The 18,588-nt window shown below is 36.0% G+C and overlaps 1 protein-coding gene across 7 annotated transcripts in view; it reads right to left on the bottom strand.

Annotated features, from left to right (window-relative positions):
* The window catches only part of LOC126380289 (atrial natriuretic peptide receptor 1), a 206,382-nt gene that overhangs the window by 11,952 nt on the left and 175,842 nt on the right, over nt 1-18,588 (bottom strand). For all 7 annotated transcript variants that reach the window (XM_050029595.1, XM_050029597.1, XM_050029598.1 and 4 more), the window contains 4 exons: nt 6,702-6,840; nt 2,283-2,364; nt 1,501-1,624; nt 176-502 (listed from right to left, as the gene is read on the bottom strand). In XM_050029595.1, coding sequence (XP_049885552.1) covers nt 176-502; nt 1,501-1,624; nt 2,283-2,364; nt 6,702-6,840 — 672 coding nt within the window. The remainder of the gene's footprint in view (nt 1-175; nt 503-1,500; nt 1,625-2,282; nt 2,365-6,701; nt 6,841-18,588) is intronic.

Genomic DNA, 18,588 nt, shown 5'->3' with positions numbered 1-18,588 from the left:
CAATTGTGATTCATATCATGTACCAGTTGTGGTTCCGAAAATTCTTAATATTCCTAATGTATTTGTTAAGAGAAAGACCAAGAATAAAGAGTGGAAGAAAGGGAGGGAAGAATAATTAGCCCTGCAGTGGGTTGTTAATATTTTACACCATCTATTTAACCTAACATTGACTTACCCTCACAATATCATGCATGAGGCTAACTTTGAACATCCAGTCTAGCTTTATTTGTTCGTTCTCCAAGATATCCTGCAATGATCCTTTGGGACAGTATTCCGTTAGCAAGCAGCAATGAGGCGGATCCACACACGCGCCGTAAAACCTCGCCAAATGATCGTGTTCCAAATCTTTCATCTTCTTGAGTTCCAGAAGCAGTGGCCGGGTTAAATCAATTCGCTGTTTGTCCACCTTCTTGATAGCAACGCGACAGCCTTTATAGAAACCGCAAGGGGCGTAAACCTGTCTGTCCCCCGCCAAAGATGTTGCCTCGTCTGAGTACGCCGTCTGCGAAATTCAACAAACTAACGATTTAATAAATGAATCGTGCTGAACTACACTGCTACAAAGTCGATTCCTCATAACTTTAGGTATTCAAATATTTCTAAAACAAATATAATGAATAATTCAGTTCTGATAAGCCGATCATTTGTAGAGAGAGGAAAATACTCTTAAGAATTAAAGGATTAAACACGTTGTACAAAAAAAATATCTTTCATCTTTAGTACGTAGATACTAAATTATAAAAGTATAAACATTATTTGTTAAAGTAAAAATTATTACTTGTGCTTAAACCCACGTTTTTTTCTACCAAATTAGAAATAACAATTTATCTGTTACTAAGTACCTACGTAGATAATACAGAACAATGTGAAACTAATGAACCAGAAACAGAAAGCGAAGGAACATATTTGTAGGACAATAAAGACAACGTTACGATTCACAGGGTGCCAATTTATGAGGGTAATGTCTTCGATCGACTCATTATGGACAAAGGATGGCACAAATACCTTTATCCGAACTTCCTTGAAAAACTTGTATCAATTGTTTATAAAACAAATTTTCTTTTCCGTGGTCTTCATCAGCCAGCTCAATGGCAATGCAAATATGCTACGATATATAAATAGATATATCGCTAAGCGCTCAATTTTGAAGATTTACACTTGGAGTTCATTATAATAATAAAACCATTTATTGCGGGTTACAAAGGCCCATACAATAAATACCTTAATTTAAGTACAAATATAGAAATAAAAACACCATAAATAGAAAACCAGGTATATAAATACATTTTGTGTCACATTTTGTGATGATCATCCACGAAAACGGCGATACACTACGCCCTTCAGCCCGAAGTCCTCCCGAATGAAGCTTATTCGTCGTCACGTACACCACAAAAGCATTGAAATTTATCTTGTGACGCGACTCCAGCAAATAAGTCACAGGTAGATAACATGAGAGTAAGAAAGGAGGAAGAGAGAGTTAAATGTGTAGTTATTGCTCACCCCGGTACTGTATCGTCGAGCGAGCGAATGCATGCTGCCCCTCAATCGACCGCCCGGTTGTAACACGTCGCTCCAGCTCACTCGCCACGTCATCATTGCTATCTCGGCTTCCAGTTTGTAATGTCTGCAATATGGTTCCAAATTTACTAGAACTATAAAGTTTTGAAAATCTTCAGCCTTGAAAATCACCAACGTGAAACGAATTTGAAATGACAACCATTGCATTTTTCATTATTTTTGCTATCGTAGCGTTAACAAAAGCGACTTATTTTCGGTAGACTCTCTCTTTGAAACCTTTAGAAGAGAAGAAGCTCGCGACATACTTTGGGTTTCTATGAAAACTAGGTATTTATCTACATCTCAGAACTCATATGGAAATGGAGTACTTTTTCAAGTATATGATAATAAACAAGCGAATACGTATTTCACATTACAGCATTTTCCCGATCCGAAGATGTAATATCGATAATAACACTGAAACAAGATTTGCAGATATATGTAACGCATTTGCTGATAAGAATTTCATGGAAATATAACTCTTAAAGAATGACAAATATTAAGCCAAGTTCAAGATTGTTGATATAAAAATAATCAGTATAATGCAAGTGTCCCTTGAGTGAGTAAAGTGTCCAGGATGTGCCTTTGCCCAATATTGGGATGTGTATTATTAGGCTATGTATCTTTCGAATAATAATAAGCGTTTTGGCCTTATATCCATTCTGGATCGGGTTTATAACATATACTAAGTACACCTAACGGAATAATTATTAGTTATTACTAACCTGTAAATGAAAACCGATAGTATTGCCAAAATCACTACAACAGAACTCAATACTATGCTCAGTATCGCGTAGACTGGTAACGCTGTAACAAAACGATGAAAATGTTAGATTCATTTATATGTCGGACAGACAACTTTACTGTGAATTTAGCAATTCATAGAGATTGCTTCTTCAAAGAGGCGACTAGAGTCATATAAATATACATTTTCCGGACCCAAATTCTAATAATATGTTTCCTGAACCCTCCTGTAATATGGAAATTAGAAGCAGACGTGGTTGTTTCTTGCGAATAAGAATTTTAGTTGGAAATTCCATGAGTAATGAAACTTTAGCGAAAGTTACAAATATTTACAAATACCTATGCATGTTTTTTACAAATGTCAAGAGTCATACCAAAGAAAACATCGTGAAAGCAGTTGGTACTGTCAAAATAAAGTACATCTCGATAATAAAAGGTAATTTCACGCTAAAACACGCCAGACGCCATTCAGGCTCCGATATTAGAAGGGGTAATTTTTTACAGGCCTGTAATACGATTTTCACGGCACCCAGTTTCTCACAAGAACGCGAATGGAGTTTTACTACCAGCTATCTTCGGATACGTTCGTCATATTCCAACCTACGCATGTCACGTATGAACACACGCTTACATTTTCAATGTTCTTGTGTGCTGAAATTGCGTAGCATTAATTAGTGTTTACCGTGAACCGCGATTGTTTATTCTACAAAGCTACGTTTACTCCCAACTCAAAAGCAATCTCCATCAAATGTTTGTTTAATCTTGTTAGCTATCTTATCGATTACATCGGAAAAACGTCTGGCAAACTGTCTCCAGGCAAAAAAGTTGTTAATATTATTTAGTAAAAAATCGTATTCCAAGAGAGTAAACATTGGCCTATATAGAAATTTTACGATGTGTGTCATCACTGAAATAGGTGCAGATAAATAGGTATTACTTATTAACAAATTTTATTGAAATCCATCCGAGTATGGTACAAAACATTCCCCTATTATAACCTCAGAAATATTTAATAAATCTGCCATGCATTAATATACCCTACAGACGAATAGACCAGCGTATAATTGCATGAAAGAATAGGGAAAACTTCTAAAAGGAACTACGTGACTTGTCTGTAAAAGAAAAGATTATCGATTCAAAAGATGTCCGCTCTCGTTGTAATTTCACCTAGATCACTTTTAAGAGCCATCTCCTATATCGACAAACTTAACTAAGCTCGCATGTGAAATTGGAAATATTATTCAACAAAAAATATAAATGATTAAAACGCGCGCCGGTCTACTAGGGCCCTGTCTAGTACGTCATCGCGACATCGTTCTACTTTTGTGTTATCATTTACTTCGCTAGCGCTTTTTTGAAACATGAATGCAGATTTGATTTTTTGTTAACAAAACCTCGCAAAAGACATTTTTTTTGTAGTGACTTATTGTAGATTTGCAGCAGATGGCATTAACTAGTTGGCCGAACAAATAGGGAGCGCTGAAGTCTCTCACCCGGTACAACGTTTAAGACAACAGGCCTGAGGGTGCCCAGTTGGGCGCGAATCTCGGCTCAGGGCGTCGTCTGAGAGGAAAAATATTTGAAAGAATTAATCGACCCAGGATCGATAGCGATAAGCGCTGATTGAGGGAAATCGTCGACCACGCCGCGCGCCGGCGGGGTCGGTATCATGGTCCTGTAGTGTTTGACGTCGCGAGCTGATTTTGGCTGCCTCTATGGCTAGAGTAATTGGGTATGCAAAAGACACGCTAGTTTCAGTCCAGGTAAAATATGTAGTCTCAATTTTTACCTGGATTTCAAATAGTTGCGTGTAACGACGTTATAGTGTTTGACTAACTAAAAGCTTGTATTTGTAACCTTTCATAAATCATTTTGTTGGCATGTCTCATAATGTACACAAATACACACTTGAGAATCTCAAGAGACACCGCTGGCCATAAAATGTTTATATGTCTCGCTCGCTCCACACATGACTGAACGAAAATATTGAATAACTTCGCCCATTTTTATCGAGTACACTATCTCTATTTGGTATATATAAACGATATGGCCCGTTGCGTTTAGGCACCTAAACATATTTTTTAGTTCCTACTCGTCTTTTGTACAAAAAATAATCAGTGTTCCATATCGGTGTGTAAGAAGGACTCCTCATCAATTTAATCTTTTGAAGTTAAATGACAAAAAAAAGTTGGTGACGAAAGTATATAACACAAAATCTCTCTAAACCATTTTACTGTGAGAAATCAACTTCTTTCTGCTGATTTTTTTGAACAACGCAACGTTGCAATAAAGAGCGTACAATATTTTTCAACTTCGCATGAAAAAGACTGTTTATATAGGTATACCTATAATAATATATACATGTCGTGGCCAGATGTTCGAACTGATCGTTTTATGATATTCTCGATCATTTTAGAAATGGTCGTATTTTATTAAATAAAATGTAGCACTCGACGTTGGCCAGATCATGATGTAGTTTGGCCAGATCAATGAACACAAAACGTAACGAAACGTAACGACATGAGCAACTAAATGCATGATTACTTCATGATATGGCCAAACGTTGGCAATCATATCGTAAAATAACATTATCCACCTTTGTTTTCTTTGTATTTGTTTTTCATCATGGCGGCGGACAATTATTCTGTTGTAAAAGCGAATAATAATTAGCAAATGGAACACACAAGTGCAGTGAAACAAATGTATATAGTTATTGTACAATTATAGATTATAGAGCCCCTAAATAATCTAAATATCGATGTGCCGATCGATACTATCGATATTGATCTTTCCATATTCAATCGATTCCAGTCAATTTTACTCCATTCCAGTGAATTTTAGTCAATTTCAGCAATTTTAGTCGATTTCAGTCAATTTTGTCGAATTCATCAGTCGATTGTATCGATATAATCGTTATATTTAGTAATTGATTGAGATTACAATCAATTATCGATTAATCAATGTAATTGTACAATTCAACATGGATAGCATCGATTAGGTAAATAATTTTGAACCCAAGAAATGTATCGACTAACGGGCAACAGTTCTTATTCGCATTTTTATTACACCACAAGCGTGAACACCGCCTACCTATATGGCCAAACGTGGATTAAAATATCATTAAAGTTTCACGTTTAAACGATGTGGTCTGCTTAAGTCGGGGGGCACGGCAGTGCCCCCGCCAAGTCGAGCGGGAAGCAAATATTCAACTTGGTGGGCCGCTTCATTTAATGTCAAAAATCGAAGGTCTGAAGTATCTGATGAAGAACCCTCAGCTGGTGTCAGCTGTATGAGCATATCTTTACTATTGGTACATAAAAAAGTCGACTGTCATTGCAAAAATTCTGCGTAGTGGGACACATCTTCTAATTTAATCTAGCCTATAGCGTCCCACTTGACGTGAGGGAGGCCTTTGCTCAGCAGTGGGATCATACAGGCTATATGGGATCATATAAAATTCGCTAATAATTTGGTTCACGAATTATTTTGCCTATTAAGTCAAAATTTAACGTGTGCAGAGAACAATTCCCAATCTGTATGGCGTATGCCCTAACAATTCACAAGAGCCAAGGTCTAAGTCTAAACAATGCCCTCATGGACATTGGCACCTCCATATTCTCTTGTGGCCAAGCCAATCTTCATGGAGTGCACCTCATAAATGTTGACTTCAAGAGTATAAAAGCTCAAGCTTCAGCCATCACCGAATACAACCGGCTTAGGGGTAAATACCGTGCCAAACTTTCAGAAATTAAACCGTCTAAAAGAATAAATAATGAACGCGAATGGGCAATAGGAAAAACTGTTGCAACTGTGCAAGAATCAGAACCGGGAAAAGAGAAAAGAAAGATTTGTAACAATAAAAAGCTACTCCTAAAAATAAAAAAACTGTCAAATAAGAAAATCTAATAAAATAAATCAATAAATAAATATGTTTTTTTTTTGTGTACCTACGTTTCAAAAAAAAGAAGTGAAATAAAACATTCAATATGAAACATTCAAAACATTCATATCAATAAAAAAAAAATTCGAGTATGTTTTCCAGTAATGTTCAACGGCCAAATCACACAACATTAATTATAGTAATAAAAATGAAATCGCAGTTAGACTTGGCACGACTTTGTCTAGATTTCATTACTTTTGAGAGATAAACAGACAGCTCCATCGAGACTTGGCTAGTTTTTTACAGAATCTTTTTGTGGAATTGGTTATTTCATGAAATATGACCATTTCATGAAATGGTCGAACACATGAAACGATAAATTCTAAGATTACCACGTCACATTTTTTATAGGTACATACAATAAATGACACCAAATTCCGTAACTTCCGGAAAGCATCTGCGATCGCAAAGGTCTTTCAGTACATAGTTATTACAGGTAAGGAAAACGAGGCAAACTTACAGTTGTCGGGACACAGGGAGCCGTCGAAACCGCATTCAGGTGTGTCCGGGGGCGGCGTGAGCCTCCCGCCGGCCCAGTGAATGGGACGGTCTTTGATGAACTGCAGTGATGAGTTAGCTGCCACGTACGTCGCTACTACCTACAAACAAAACTCCGATAAGTATTCAATGCATAATATATCAAGCTGATCCGTCCATAATGGAATAATCATGCAGAGGGAACCATTGATCGATCTCAGACAACTTTTTCACGCTCAATAGTTAGTACCAACAGTCTGCGCGCCAGTTCTTGTCACCGCCTGTCTGGGCGGTAAGACCGGACCTCTCCCGATTGACTGCCAAGATGACTAAGTCCGCCAATCAGTATTTGTCTACATCTCCCGTCTTGCAGCACACATACCTAAGGCGGTAACAAACACTTGCTCGCTTGCTTGACTGGTAGCTTGGTATTTTGATCGAAACATCACACAATAGACAATACTAATAAAGAACCTATAACTAACTGGACAACGACTTTGTCGATGAGACTTTATTATACTAATTAACAACAATAAACTATATTCGAGTTCTACGCTTTCTCCATCTGCCCGATCAATTAGTTCAAATAACTTATATCAAAAAACACTGGTACAAGTAACTATTTTTTATGTTATAAATATACTTAACACAGTGAAAAGTTACGTCTTTTATCTCAGCTTTTATCCTCGTCGTGTAAAATGATGCAAGTATTTTTATTACTTCTATTTTTTTCTCAGCCAAAGAAAACAGGAATATTTAGTCAAGTAAGTACTTAGGAAGCATAGTTGATTAGGAATTTCCATTGATAGTTGTGTATCAAAAGGAATTTCAACAAAATTTCATGAGTTCGAATACTTTATGGAGATGTTGAAAAACGAAAACCATAAAAGAGAAAAAACTAACACACCCATTTGCTATTGTATCGCATCTATGTATCTACATACAGGCAAATACATCTGACTATTGCATACAAAAAAGATACATTTTGAATAGTTCATTGTATAGCAGTCAGTGACTGCTAAATTGTATCCGAGAGAAAAGGTCGCTGAAAAATGAGGTTCCCGTATGGATACAGAGACAAACTCGAGAACATTTACTTATATACTTTAGAATTTATTTATTTATCGTGGATGGGTATAAAAGGAAAACTGACGTTGACTTTTAAATATTCAAGGCATTCAAGCGCCTTCATAAGTTCTAACTTCTATCCAGACTTGGACACTTTTGCTATTGTTAAAAGATTCATACTCAGAAAGACATTGGACAGAATGACAGTATGTCTTTCTATTTCACGGAAAATGTCATGGTATTTCTAATTCTTTTATTAAGGAAAATATCTATAAATAAAAATAAATTGACGTTGCCTTTGGTACAGGTAATTTTTGCACGACCTGAGCGGACAAAATTCGAAATCCACCTTTCGAAAACTATCATGAAGTGCCGACCTGTACGATCAACTGCAAGTTATGCAGAAATATATTCTCGGAGCCTTCGCTGAGTGCGTTCAAAAGGTGCGGTAAATAAAAGAGACCGTGTTGCAGCTAGTTGCAAGATAATTGCTAGATGTTTGCTAGATTTCAAGTCCCGTTTTGCCGCACTGGAAGAGCGCATCGAGAAGACGATAGTGATTAGGGTGTGGCAACCACACCCGCTTCTGGTTCCTCGCGTGGGAGTTTCAAAGTACCTCCGTACGATGGATTTTCCTCGTGGGCAGGGAACAAAATGCAGCTGTAGGCAGTAAAGAGCCTGAATTCTTGGGGCAGTTAGGAAGACAAGACATCACTGACTTTGGTACTCCGCGATAAGGCTTGAGCGCCTGGATGTTTTTCGAGGAGATACTGCTTTCTTTACGTACTACTTTTCTTCGTTTAGGTACAGTCATGAGCAATATCGTGTACCCACTTTAAAACCCTGTCGCACTATCATATTTGAAATTTAGGGACACTTACGGTTTAATTTGTCCGAAAATTTAATGTGACATGGTTGCAAATTGTATATGTACATATTATGAAATATAGTACGGTCACGAGTACTATATTTCATTAAGATATGAATGAACACTACATATGCGATCATGATGTTCACCGCACAATTGTTCCTATGTTTTTGTATGTTTACGTACGCCGGCCTTAATCACGCGCAACCACTAATAAAAGCACCGTTATCAGTACATCTTTCATTAAGCCAGCGTGTCAGGTAGCGCCGGCAACTACAATAATTTCTACCCACAAGGCAAGTTTTGTATTCCAATTCAACACTTACAACGAAGTTGGTCAGCACGACGTAATTATTATGACTTTCACATCTTAACGGTTAACAGGTAATATGAAAAAGATTTCAAAGAGAATAAATACATCAATCACGATAACTTAGATAATTACTATAGAAGTAATATATCGCATACTTATTTACGCTTCTTAGCGTCAATAAACTTGATGAAATATAGGTATATTCAGAGAATGGCAGCTGTATGAAGTTTACATTTTCTTAGTTTAAGTTTTATTTAGTACTTACTATTACAAAGAATATCTAGTTCAGTACAAATTAGTGATTAAACAATACAGGGTGTTAGTGACATCGTAACCAATACTGAAGGGGATGATTGAGACCATGATTCCTAGTTAATATCAAGTGGAATATCCGTCGCAGAACTCATGTTCTTTTTTTTGTTTTGCGATGGATTATTTAACTCAAATATTAAAAATTTAACAGCCGGGATTTGGCTGATTGATTTTATTTCATCTTACAGTAGCTGCTTATAATTATTATTGTTCAGAGCGATGAAAAATATTTAGGTAATTGAAAGTCTAGATACTAAGACCGGCTCTGGATACCCGTTTGGCGTGACGCGTGGAGATAAACAGAATGCAAGGCCAAAACGAAACGTTCCGTCTCTTTTCTGCTATTGTAGATAAATCTTCTTTTAGTTGCCGCCCCGTCGGCACGAGACATTATAGGTACTTATCTTAGTATAATTTTCAACACGTAGTTATTTAAAAAAATGACAGAATTTCTATTTGTACTTGTCCAAAAAAACAATAAAGTAGGTATAATAACACTCAATGAAATTTGAATAGGGAAGAAATCCCCTGTTTACGTATATTGTAGGTATAAAAAATAAGATAAAAATATTGCGATCCTCAATTTGGAATCAACATTTTACTATATATTGTACAAACTATTTCTGAATACATAATGAAATAAATACGATTCTTGCAATTCATTTTGTAGATAATCAAATTCAAACTGTAGTTTTCTAACAAAGTTATCCTTCAATCTTCATTACAATTTAGAACGAAGATACTTTTGTGGAAATGATATTAATTAAAAATATAAGTATAAATGTTTATTCACATTTTCGGAGGTAGGTATGTGACCTAACCTGTATTGGGCTGATTTTCCCTTCGCGGGTTGGAAGGTCAGACATGCAGTCGCTTCTGTAAAAAACCGGACCTGTCAAATGTTCAGGTATGAAAGCGGACCCTGTGAATAACGCGATAATGCTAGGGAGATATATGTATGTATATGTTTATTATACAAATTAGCTCTACACGAAGAATATTTGATTTTTTTATGTGTGGTTGCTATTGGCCCCGATTCCTGCAGACACCGCCTAATTTTATTTTAAGTTATATCCGTCATTTTCATATCCGTCGAAAAGGAAAGGGACGGATGATTCATGAAGAATGAGTAAATGAATGAATAACCCGGGCGAATCAAAAGGTACCTCGCTGGTATGCAATCCGTTTGACGTGCTGTCTACTTAACTGTGACGGGTTATTGACGGATGTAAAATTTTTAGACGGTTGGTTTAGATTTGTGCTTAAAATTGACGTGTGTTCCATTAATTTTATGCTTGTCGATTACCCGTCCCTTTCCTTTTCGGCGGATAAGAAAATGACAGATATAACTTAAAATAAAATTAGATGGTATTTACAGGAATTAGCACCACTGTCAAACTTAAAACCATAAATAGGATTTTAATTATGTGCTTTATCGTCATCATGGGAGCATTGCGAATTTAACGCGAAATTTTATCCTTTTAACTCCTGTCTTTTAGCTCTTCAACAAATTATTGGTCGACGAAAAAACCGCTATTCAATAAATTGGAGGAGCGCTAACAAAGAAACGCCTAATCCAATTAACTGCGGGGGAACTTCATTTCGATTAATATTTACTACGCAACCCACCATTGTTGTTTTTGACGTCAAATTAAATATCTATTAGCTTTATAGCTCTAGATCAACTGAATTTAGATCTTGACTCTTTGCTTCATAAGCTGAGAAGAAGGAAAATGTAATATTGTCCAATAGAATCTTGTATCTTGTTTACTCTGTTGCTAAATGAAAGAAAACGATATTACATTACCGAGACTGTTTTGGGATATTTGCGGAGCAAAAATTGCTTCAGCTTATACAATTAAACGTCACGTTTGAAGAGGAAGATCGACATAAAAATAATTTTAGAAGTAAATAAAATTTTAAGACATACTTTAAAAAAATATTAAATGCTCGTCATATGATGATATGAGATGTTAGTGACACTGTATTAAGTGGAATTTTCCGTTACAAAAATCATCAATATCAGCCGTACGACGCCCACTGCTGGGCATAGGTCTCCCCCAAGGATCTTCACGACGATCGGTTCTGCGCTGCCCGCATCCAGCGGCTTCCCGCGACGTTCACCAGATCGCCGGTCCACCTTGTAGCGGGCCTACCCACTGAGCGACGTCCGACACGTGGTCGCGAGTTTCCGCCCCAGCGGCCATCGGCTATCCTCGCTATGTGTCCTGCCCACTTATGCAATTTTAATTATATTTATTCTATACTTTTGCAACAAAAGAATCCACTTGAAAATAATTCAGAATTTTAGAATGGAAATTAATAGACAATAATACACATTTCATGAATTTTCCGATAGGCCATTCCACTTGATATCAACTTAATCATCCCCTAAAGGTTCGTTACGGTGTCAGTATAATACCTACCCGTTTTGGTTTGCCCCATAACCCCTCCGGTTGTTTAAGGGATGGCCTGCGCCCAGTTGTGGGACGTATATTGGCTATAGGCTAGGCTACATGTTTTATTACAGCGTGAAAATAAATTATCTCATAAAGAAGCTTCGACGCGTTCTATGGTAATTTATGGGGAATGCCATTCAGTATATTTTAAACCTATATTTCATTCATACTTTTTATTGACCAACCTGACTTTCTTCACCCACCGAATTGAGCCAGTTACATTCTACTTGTGGAACCAAAGAAGCGCTTTGGCTACTTGTGGTATAAATTCCTCTTTAAGCATTTCACGTAACGTACGTAAAAACTTTTGAATACTTAATTTCTTTCTTCTACCGCTTTTAGTTTCATTAGTTTTTCCAGAACAAATTTAATTTTAAGGCAGAAAAGCTTGGTAGCTGTTTACCTTGCGCTTGGCTCGATAGCTTTTTCTGCGAGTCAATACTTGCTTTGAAACTTACAAAGACTTTCTAACAAAGACGCACAATGATACAAACTGGCCGAAGCAAGTCGGAAATCAGGTACTCCACTGGACTTTTATTAGGTACTTGAATGTGTTTCAATTTCGCGCTGTTACCTACCATCTTTGTATAATTTTCAGTATTAGCAGATTAGAACTAGAACTTAAATCGTATCGATTACAATACAATACAAATAAAACTTTATTGCACCAAAATAAAAAGAAATAATTACAAAAAGACTCTTAACTAAGTACATGGCAATGGCGGCCTTATCGTTTAAAGCGATTTCTTCCAGACAACCATAAGGTTAATGTCGATTATGGTCGATTATGAGATTTATGTAGCGGATAATTGAAATAAACCTAGAAATAATTGGTACCTGCCTCAAGGACGCAACGTATCTTTATTAAAATTAAAATACAGATTCGAAAAGCTTAAAACACGTTAGCTTTTGCTCCAAGAATCACTAGGTACTTGACTACGTGCGATCGATTTGTCGTAATCTAACTAAGAGAGAAAATTCAATCATGTTCAGTTCATTTTCGGTAGTAATTCGAGATCACAATAAATCTATTGTGAAGATATAATCAGATCTTTTGGCCCGCTTTAATCACGAATCCGTCGACCCGCGTATTTCGAGTTATTGTATTATAATCACTATAGGGACAGCAGTAGGACGTACTACTTATTTATTTACTTAAGCGAGATAGCCTTCAAGTCTCCTATATGACCGGCCGACTAGTGAATGCTATCAAGAGACAAATCTTCAAAAAATAGCGTCAAAAAATAGATGTCTGCATAAGGATTATTAGCCAACTAAGTATATCGGCAACCCAAAATTTAAGTATATGAAACGTTTAGAAAATCGAATGCACAATATAATTCTCCCATGTAACGTTTAGGTTAACGTATGGCAAACAAAATGGATATAGATAGATAAAACGCATACAAAAAGTAAAAGATGACAACAGAGACGAAGCTCTGTATTTAACACGCGAGGTATCTAGATGTGCTGCAGCAGCGCAAAACTGATATAGCTCAGCGCAAGTTTTTGCTCTCACGAATAAAACGCTGATTTCCAGCTACAACACGGCTGGAGAAAATTGCGCATACGACAATCGAGCTCACTGACGATGTTTTCCAATAAAATTCGATAAATAATAAAGTAAACGTTAGCATAAGATACTTAAAATTAGTATGTAGGTACATAAATATATAAGTAGGTAAATGATATAAAGGTTTTTAATAAAACAATTTTGTATTCTTGCATTATTGTAATTGTGATCTATATGTGAGGGTGTATATTGATATTAGTATATTATCACTTTCTATTATAAAACATGCTGCATGCATAATTAAAGTTTAAAGATTGTAACTCCCAATAATATAATTTTCGCCACCTTATGCAACATCTATGAATTTTCCTGTTTCTGTATATCCAAAAGTAGTAAAGTTATTTTAGATTTGAAAGCTCTTATCGGTGAAGGGATATTATTCCAACACTTTGTTGCATAATTATAAAAATTAAGGGTTTTAAAGTTTATTATGTCGAACATTAATGAAGCGATATGTAAACGTGTGCGATATTGCATTTTAAGTATACTTGCATTGTTTAAAAAAGATGTGATATAAATATACCTATCTTCAACATGTATTCTGCACGCGTTGTATTAACGGACTTATATAACAGTCGAGGGACATATACAAGATCTGCGTAATTAGGATGAGGCAATTGGTACCTACTAGTTAATCACATGAGGAAATTCTTACCTTTTCAGATATTAAGTTTCTAATTTTGTACACGCCTTTATCCTATAAAATATCTTACAAGATTTTCAACGTGTATATAGCTGAACGTCATCAGCGTAGAAATTATATATGCAGTCCTGAATCATTTTAACTACGTCAGCACTATGTCTGAGAATAGAAGAGGACCTAGTGCATACTAGGTGTGCCTTGAGGCACACCACATTGAACCATTTGCGGGTAGGATGTAGAGCTGATACCTACCAACATGATATTTAAATGTCACAGACTGGTACCGGTTATTAAAATAATAACTAAACCATTCCAATACCGATGAGTCAAATTCGTAAGTGCTAGTTTGGACATTAAAAGAGAGAGAGATTGATTATTGTACTTATGTTTTTATTCGTATGTTTATGTCCTTTGTATATGTCGTTGTGCAATAAAGTATTATTGATTGATTGATTGATTGAAAGAGAAATGTAAAATGTAATTTTTGGAACAGACTTATGAGTTAAGGTATCAGCACCAAACGTAGAATTGCTGAATTTATACTTTTCTAGTGTAGTAACAGTCACATTATGTCTGATGAATTGTTATTATATCACTGGGTATCCACCGCACAACCTACAGTTCAAGCGCTCAAAACTAACCATATAACCATTGGGCTAACGAGCAGTTACAGTAAGCAAGATGTGCGTGCTTTGCGCAGGTACATACGTTACACGAGAACTGGTTCACATAGAAATTCTTCTCAGCTCAATTAAATTGTTAAATATTTGCACAGACAATAGATATTTACATTACAATTCGATTATTCTAAACACACACTTTGGTAGATTGTACTTTAGGCTAACTTTTAAAATACCTAAAGCAACGGTGTATTAACTTCCAACGTGTATTTTAAAATCAAAATTAATCACGAGTGTGTGGGATTCGAACCCCGGTCCTCCGGATCGTGAGCCCAACGCTTACCATTCCAGAGATTCCGAAACTAACGTAATCAATACTAACTTAAACAGCAATATTAAAGGATTATTAACATCTTCCGGCGTAGTAGCGGTTATCACTGTAATAGCGGCGGAAAAAAAAAACCTAACGGAATTAACCACACGGCACATGCCGCATATTATGCCGTTTTAACTAATTTAAGTTTAATTTTACAAATCACAATCCCCGCACAACCCGCACGATAGAAAAGAAGATAGGCAGCTGACCGCAACCGTCTCATGATAAGATGAACGCGATGCAACAAATCACTATTATTAACTAACTCTAACAAACTGCTTCGTCTATTGCCCGCATCTACATAGAAAGCGAGCGATACCATGAGTGGAGCAAAGAAGTGTACAATAATCGTAGTGTACCTATAACTCTGAAATTTATTGGTCCGTACCAGCCGTTTTTCATATGCAAAATATATTACGTACATTTTATTCTCCCTCTCCGATTCCACATCGCATAACTGCACCTCGACATTCCTGATAAATTTTCAGTTTTCCAGCAGACTGTGTATGATTTGTTGCGTGGGTGTTATCGATTACCGAAACTTTGAACCTTGTTAGACGAAACTTAAGTCGGGGAACATAATGGCAGTGACAACAATCTTCATTTTCACGTGAAATTTTAATTCTTGGACGAATTAAACCTCGGGACACAAAACGTCACTCCAAATGCATTAAATCATATTCAACTAATATTACTAGTGAGGTAATGACACTAGAAAGAAAGAAATAAAGTATTTATTATTAGAGGATACCACAGTAACAATGCTAATGACATATTATTACTCCTACCTTTTGCCTATGTTCGGGTTATATTACTCGTGATGCCCCAAGTCATATTACCTTATTGTGAATGTATGAAGGTCTTCTATTAAAATAGAGAAAAGTTATACAATTATAAACAGCCTATGTACGTCCGACTGCTGGGTACAGGCCTCCCTTCAATATACTGGAGGGGGTATGGAGCTTAATCTAATACGCTGCTCTACTGCAGGTTGGTGGAGGTGTTTTATGGCTAATAGCCGGGACCAACGGCTTTACGTGCCTTTTGCGAGTTCGCATTGATCGTTGTTAAAACTTATCTCACTGAAAATGTATAGAACTCGAAGATTAAAGGGAGACGTCCCCGATAAATGGAAAACACCTGGAGTTAAGGTAAACTATTCCAACTTACAAATTTCTCTTACAATACCGTTGGAACCAATTACAAATTTCTTAGTAAAGCCCAAACTTTTGAAATGCACCGAAACTTGGCCACCTTAACCATTTCCATGATTTAAACGTCGTTACTTGAAAAATCTACAGGACTTTTAAAGAACTTTGCTAACACGAGTTGTGTGTGAAATTCGTGCAGAACGTATGATTTTTTTTCATGAAAGAACATCCCAAAGTGTAAACAATAGGCACTCAAAAATCAGTTTATATTAACAGTATAAAATATAATCCCTCCGGTTTAAAATTACTGTCAGGTGTCACAAACCCCTTTTATTACGCTATGATAATGACATTCAAGTCCTTTGAGGGCGACTCATCAGTCTTTTTTGCTTACCAAATTAGATCGTTGTGCACCAACTTATGTCATGTTGAAACCGTGGGGTTTTTATCACATCGACGTGACTGGTTTACAACAAAGGTTTGACGTCATTGTGTTCATTTGTGTAAGACCTTTGTTAGATTTATATGAAAGTTTATAGCAGGCACCTAATCATTATTTTTATTAGGTCGTAAGACGGCTAAGTGTCTATCCAATTCAGTGGAGAACAAGGTGATGAGGGAGATCGTGCTTATTCCTGGTGGATATCGACTTGCCTACTGGGTCTAGCTATTCAACATCATCAGATCACAATATTGCAAGATGTCAGAAATTCAGAAGAGCGACTTCGTTAAAAATAATCTCAGTATAAAACAGCTGCCATACGAGGAAAATTACAACAACTGAAACATTTCTATGCTCTCTATTGTTGACTGAAACGTACTGTGGTGTCGCTTATTAATGTTTCATCCCATTCACATTCACAAAACGGAAATTTTACGGTTATTTCATATATTTTAAACGAATACTTCTGTCAAAAGGATAATTTTAATCATGAGTAATAAATCTTTTTCAACAGTAGGTATTCAAAATAAAACAGCAAAGTTTTTACAGTTTCGAGATTACAAGCAGGTACGCGACGCTATCAACAAACTTATTTTAAAAGCACAGTAATATATAAGCTTACAAAAGGATATTGTAGCTGTTTGCGTATGTTTGCAATTCAGGATTTTCCATTGTAGCTCCTTAATTACCTATCCGATCAATGTTCATTAACGTTGTATCAATGAATTCGTTATTATGGTCCGGATTTAAAACTAGCGACCTGCTTCTGCTTAGAACGGGTAGCCAGAGCATATACCTGTACTATTTTTCTCTTCTGTAGACCTATAAAAGAGTGAATATCGACTATACATTGTTTTATTATACCTACTTACCTCTAAGGGATCAGGCAGCGTTTCTGATGAAAGCTCCCAGTCGGCTTGATTTTTTCCGACTTGTTCAACAATGATCGTTATATTTAAATCAATTTAAACCCATACACTTAAACCGTCCTCTTGAATCACTTCAAATATTGGTGATAACTTGTGAAAATCTGTTGGGTAGTTGTTGAGTTAGCCGCGAACAGACAAACAAACAGACGCGGGGGCTAGAGAAAAGAAAAAGAACATTATGAGGTTCTTATCATTATTTTCCCAGAAATTAAATACGGACACCGAAACTATACAAAAATAACTTTCAGTGAAAACTTTGGAAGTTGGGTTTTAGTTTTTGGAAAGTGTTACGAGAAAAAAAAACAATCTTTATAGTTATAATAACACTTTACATAGAAAATGTTCACTTTTTAATCTTGACGTGTTAACATTTAATTATTATTAATTGTTTATTTTTGAAATACCAATATTTTTTGCATCTTTAGTACACATTATTACACCCTACGATCCATGAAATAATTATACCTAATTATTTTTCAGGCTCAATGGTTTTCATTAAATTTTCAATGAATCCTGGATGTCAGGAGAAGCATAAAATAGAGGCAGCGCTATGAAAATCCGGTCATTCACAGACAATATTTTAATGATTTTAGTGAAACGAAAACGACACATAAAAGTGTGTGGTTTAAAATATACTCAAGTGTCGTAAAAACATATAAGTATACCTAAAAAGTTATGTTATTAAATTTGATAAAATAGAAAAAACATATAAAGAAATTTCTCCACTATCGTTTAAATTAAAAGACTGTACATTGCACGGCAATAGGTTGGTTATCTCTACCTACCTCCCATTGGACAGAGCTTGACCTTTTTTATGAAAGAGCCATATTATCCCCGGCTGACTCGCTGTTACAGAAAAGGGTGAACCATAAATCAATTTTTGAGAAATTGTCCTTCAATCTTGCTCTCTATAACAAACTTAAGTAAAACCACACCGACGCCTACTAGCAAAATAGAGAATTTGTATTCCCTTCGTGAAGGCGCCATGATCTTTAGTAGTAGACTCATGCCTAATATTCATGATGCACTATATTATACCTGACACAGATACATGAACCAGAGTAGGTAATTTCTTCTTGATTTTTTTCCAACTTTAACCTTCAAAGATAGAAACAT

Source organism: Pectinophora gossypiella, chromosome Z, assembly GCF_024362695.1.
Source record: "Pectinophora gossypiella chromosome Z, ilPecGoss1.1, whole genome shotgun sequence".
Taxonomy (NCBI): domain Eukaryota; kingdom Metazoa; phylum Arthropoda; class Insecta; order Lepidoptera; family Gelechiidae; genus Pectinophora; species Pectinophora gossypiella.
This window is presented reverse-complemented; position numbering and strand designations above follow the sequence as displayed.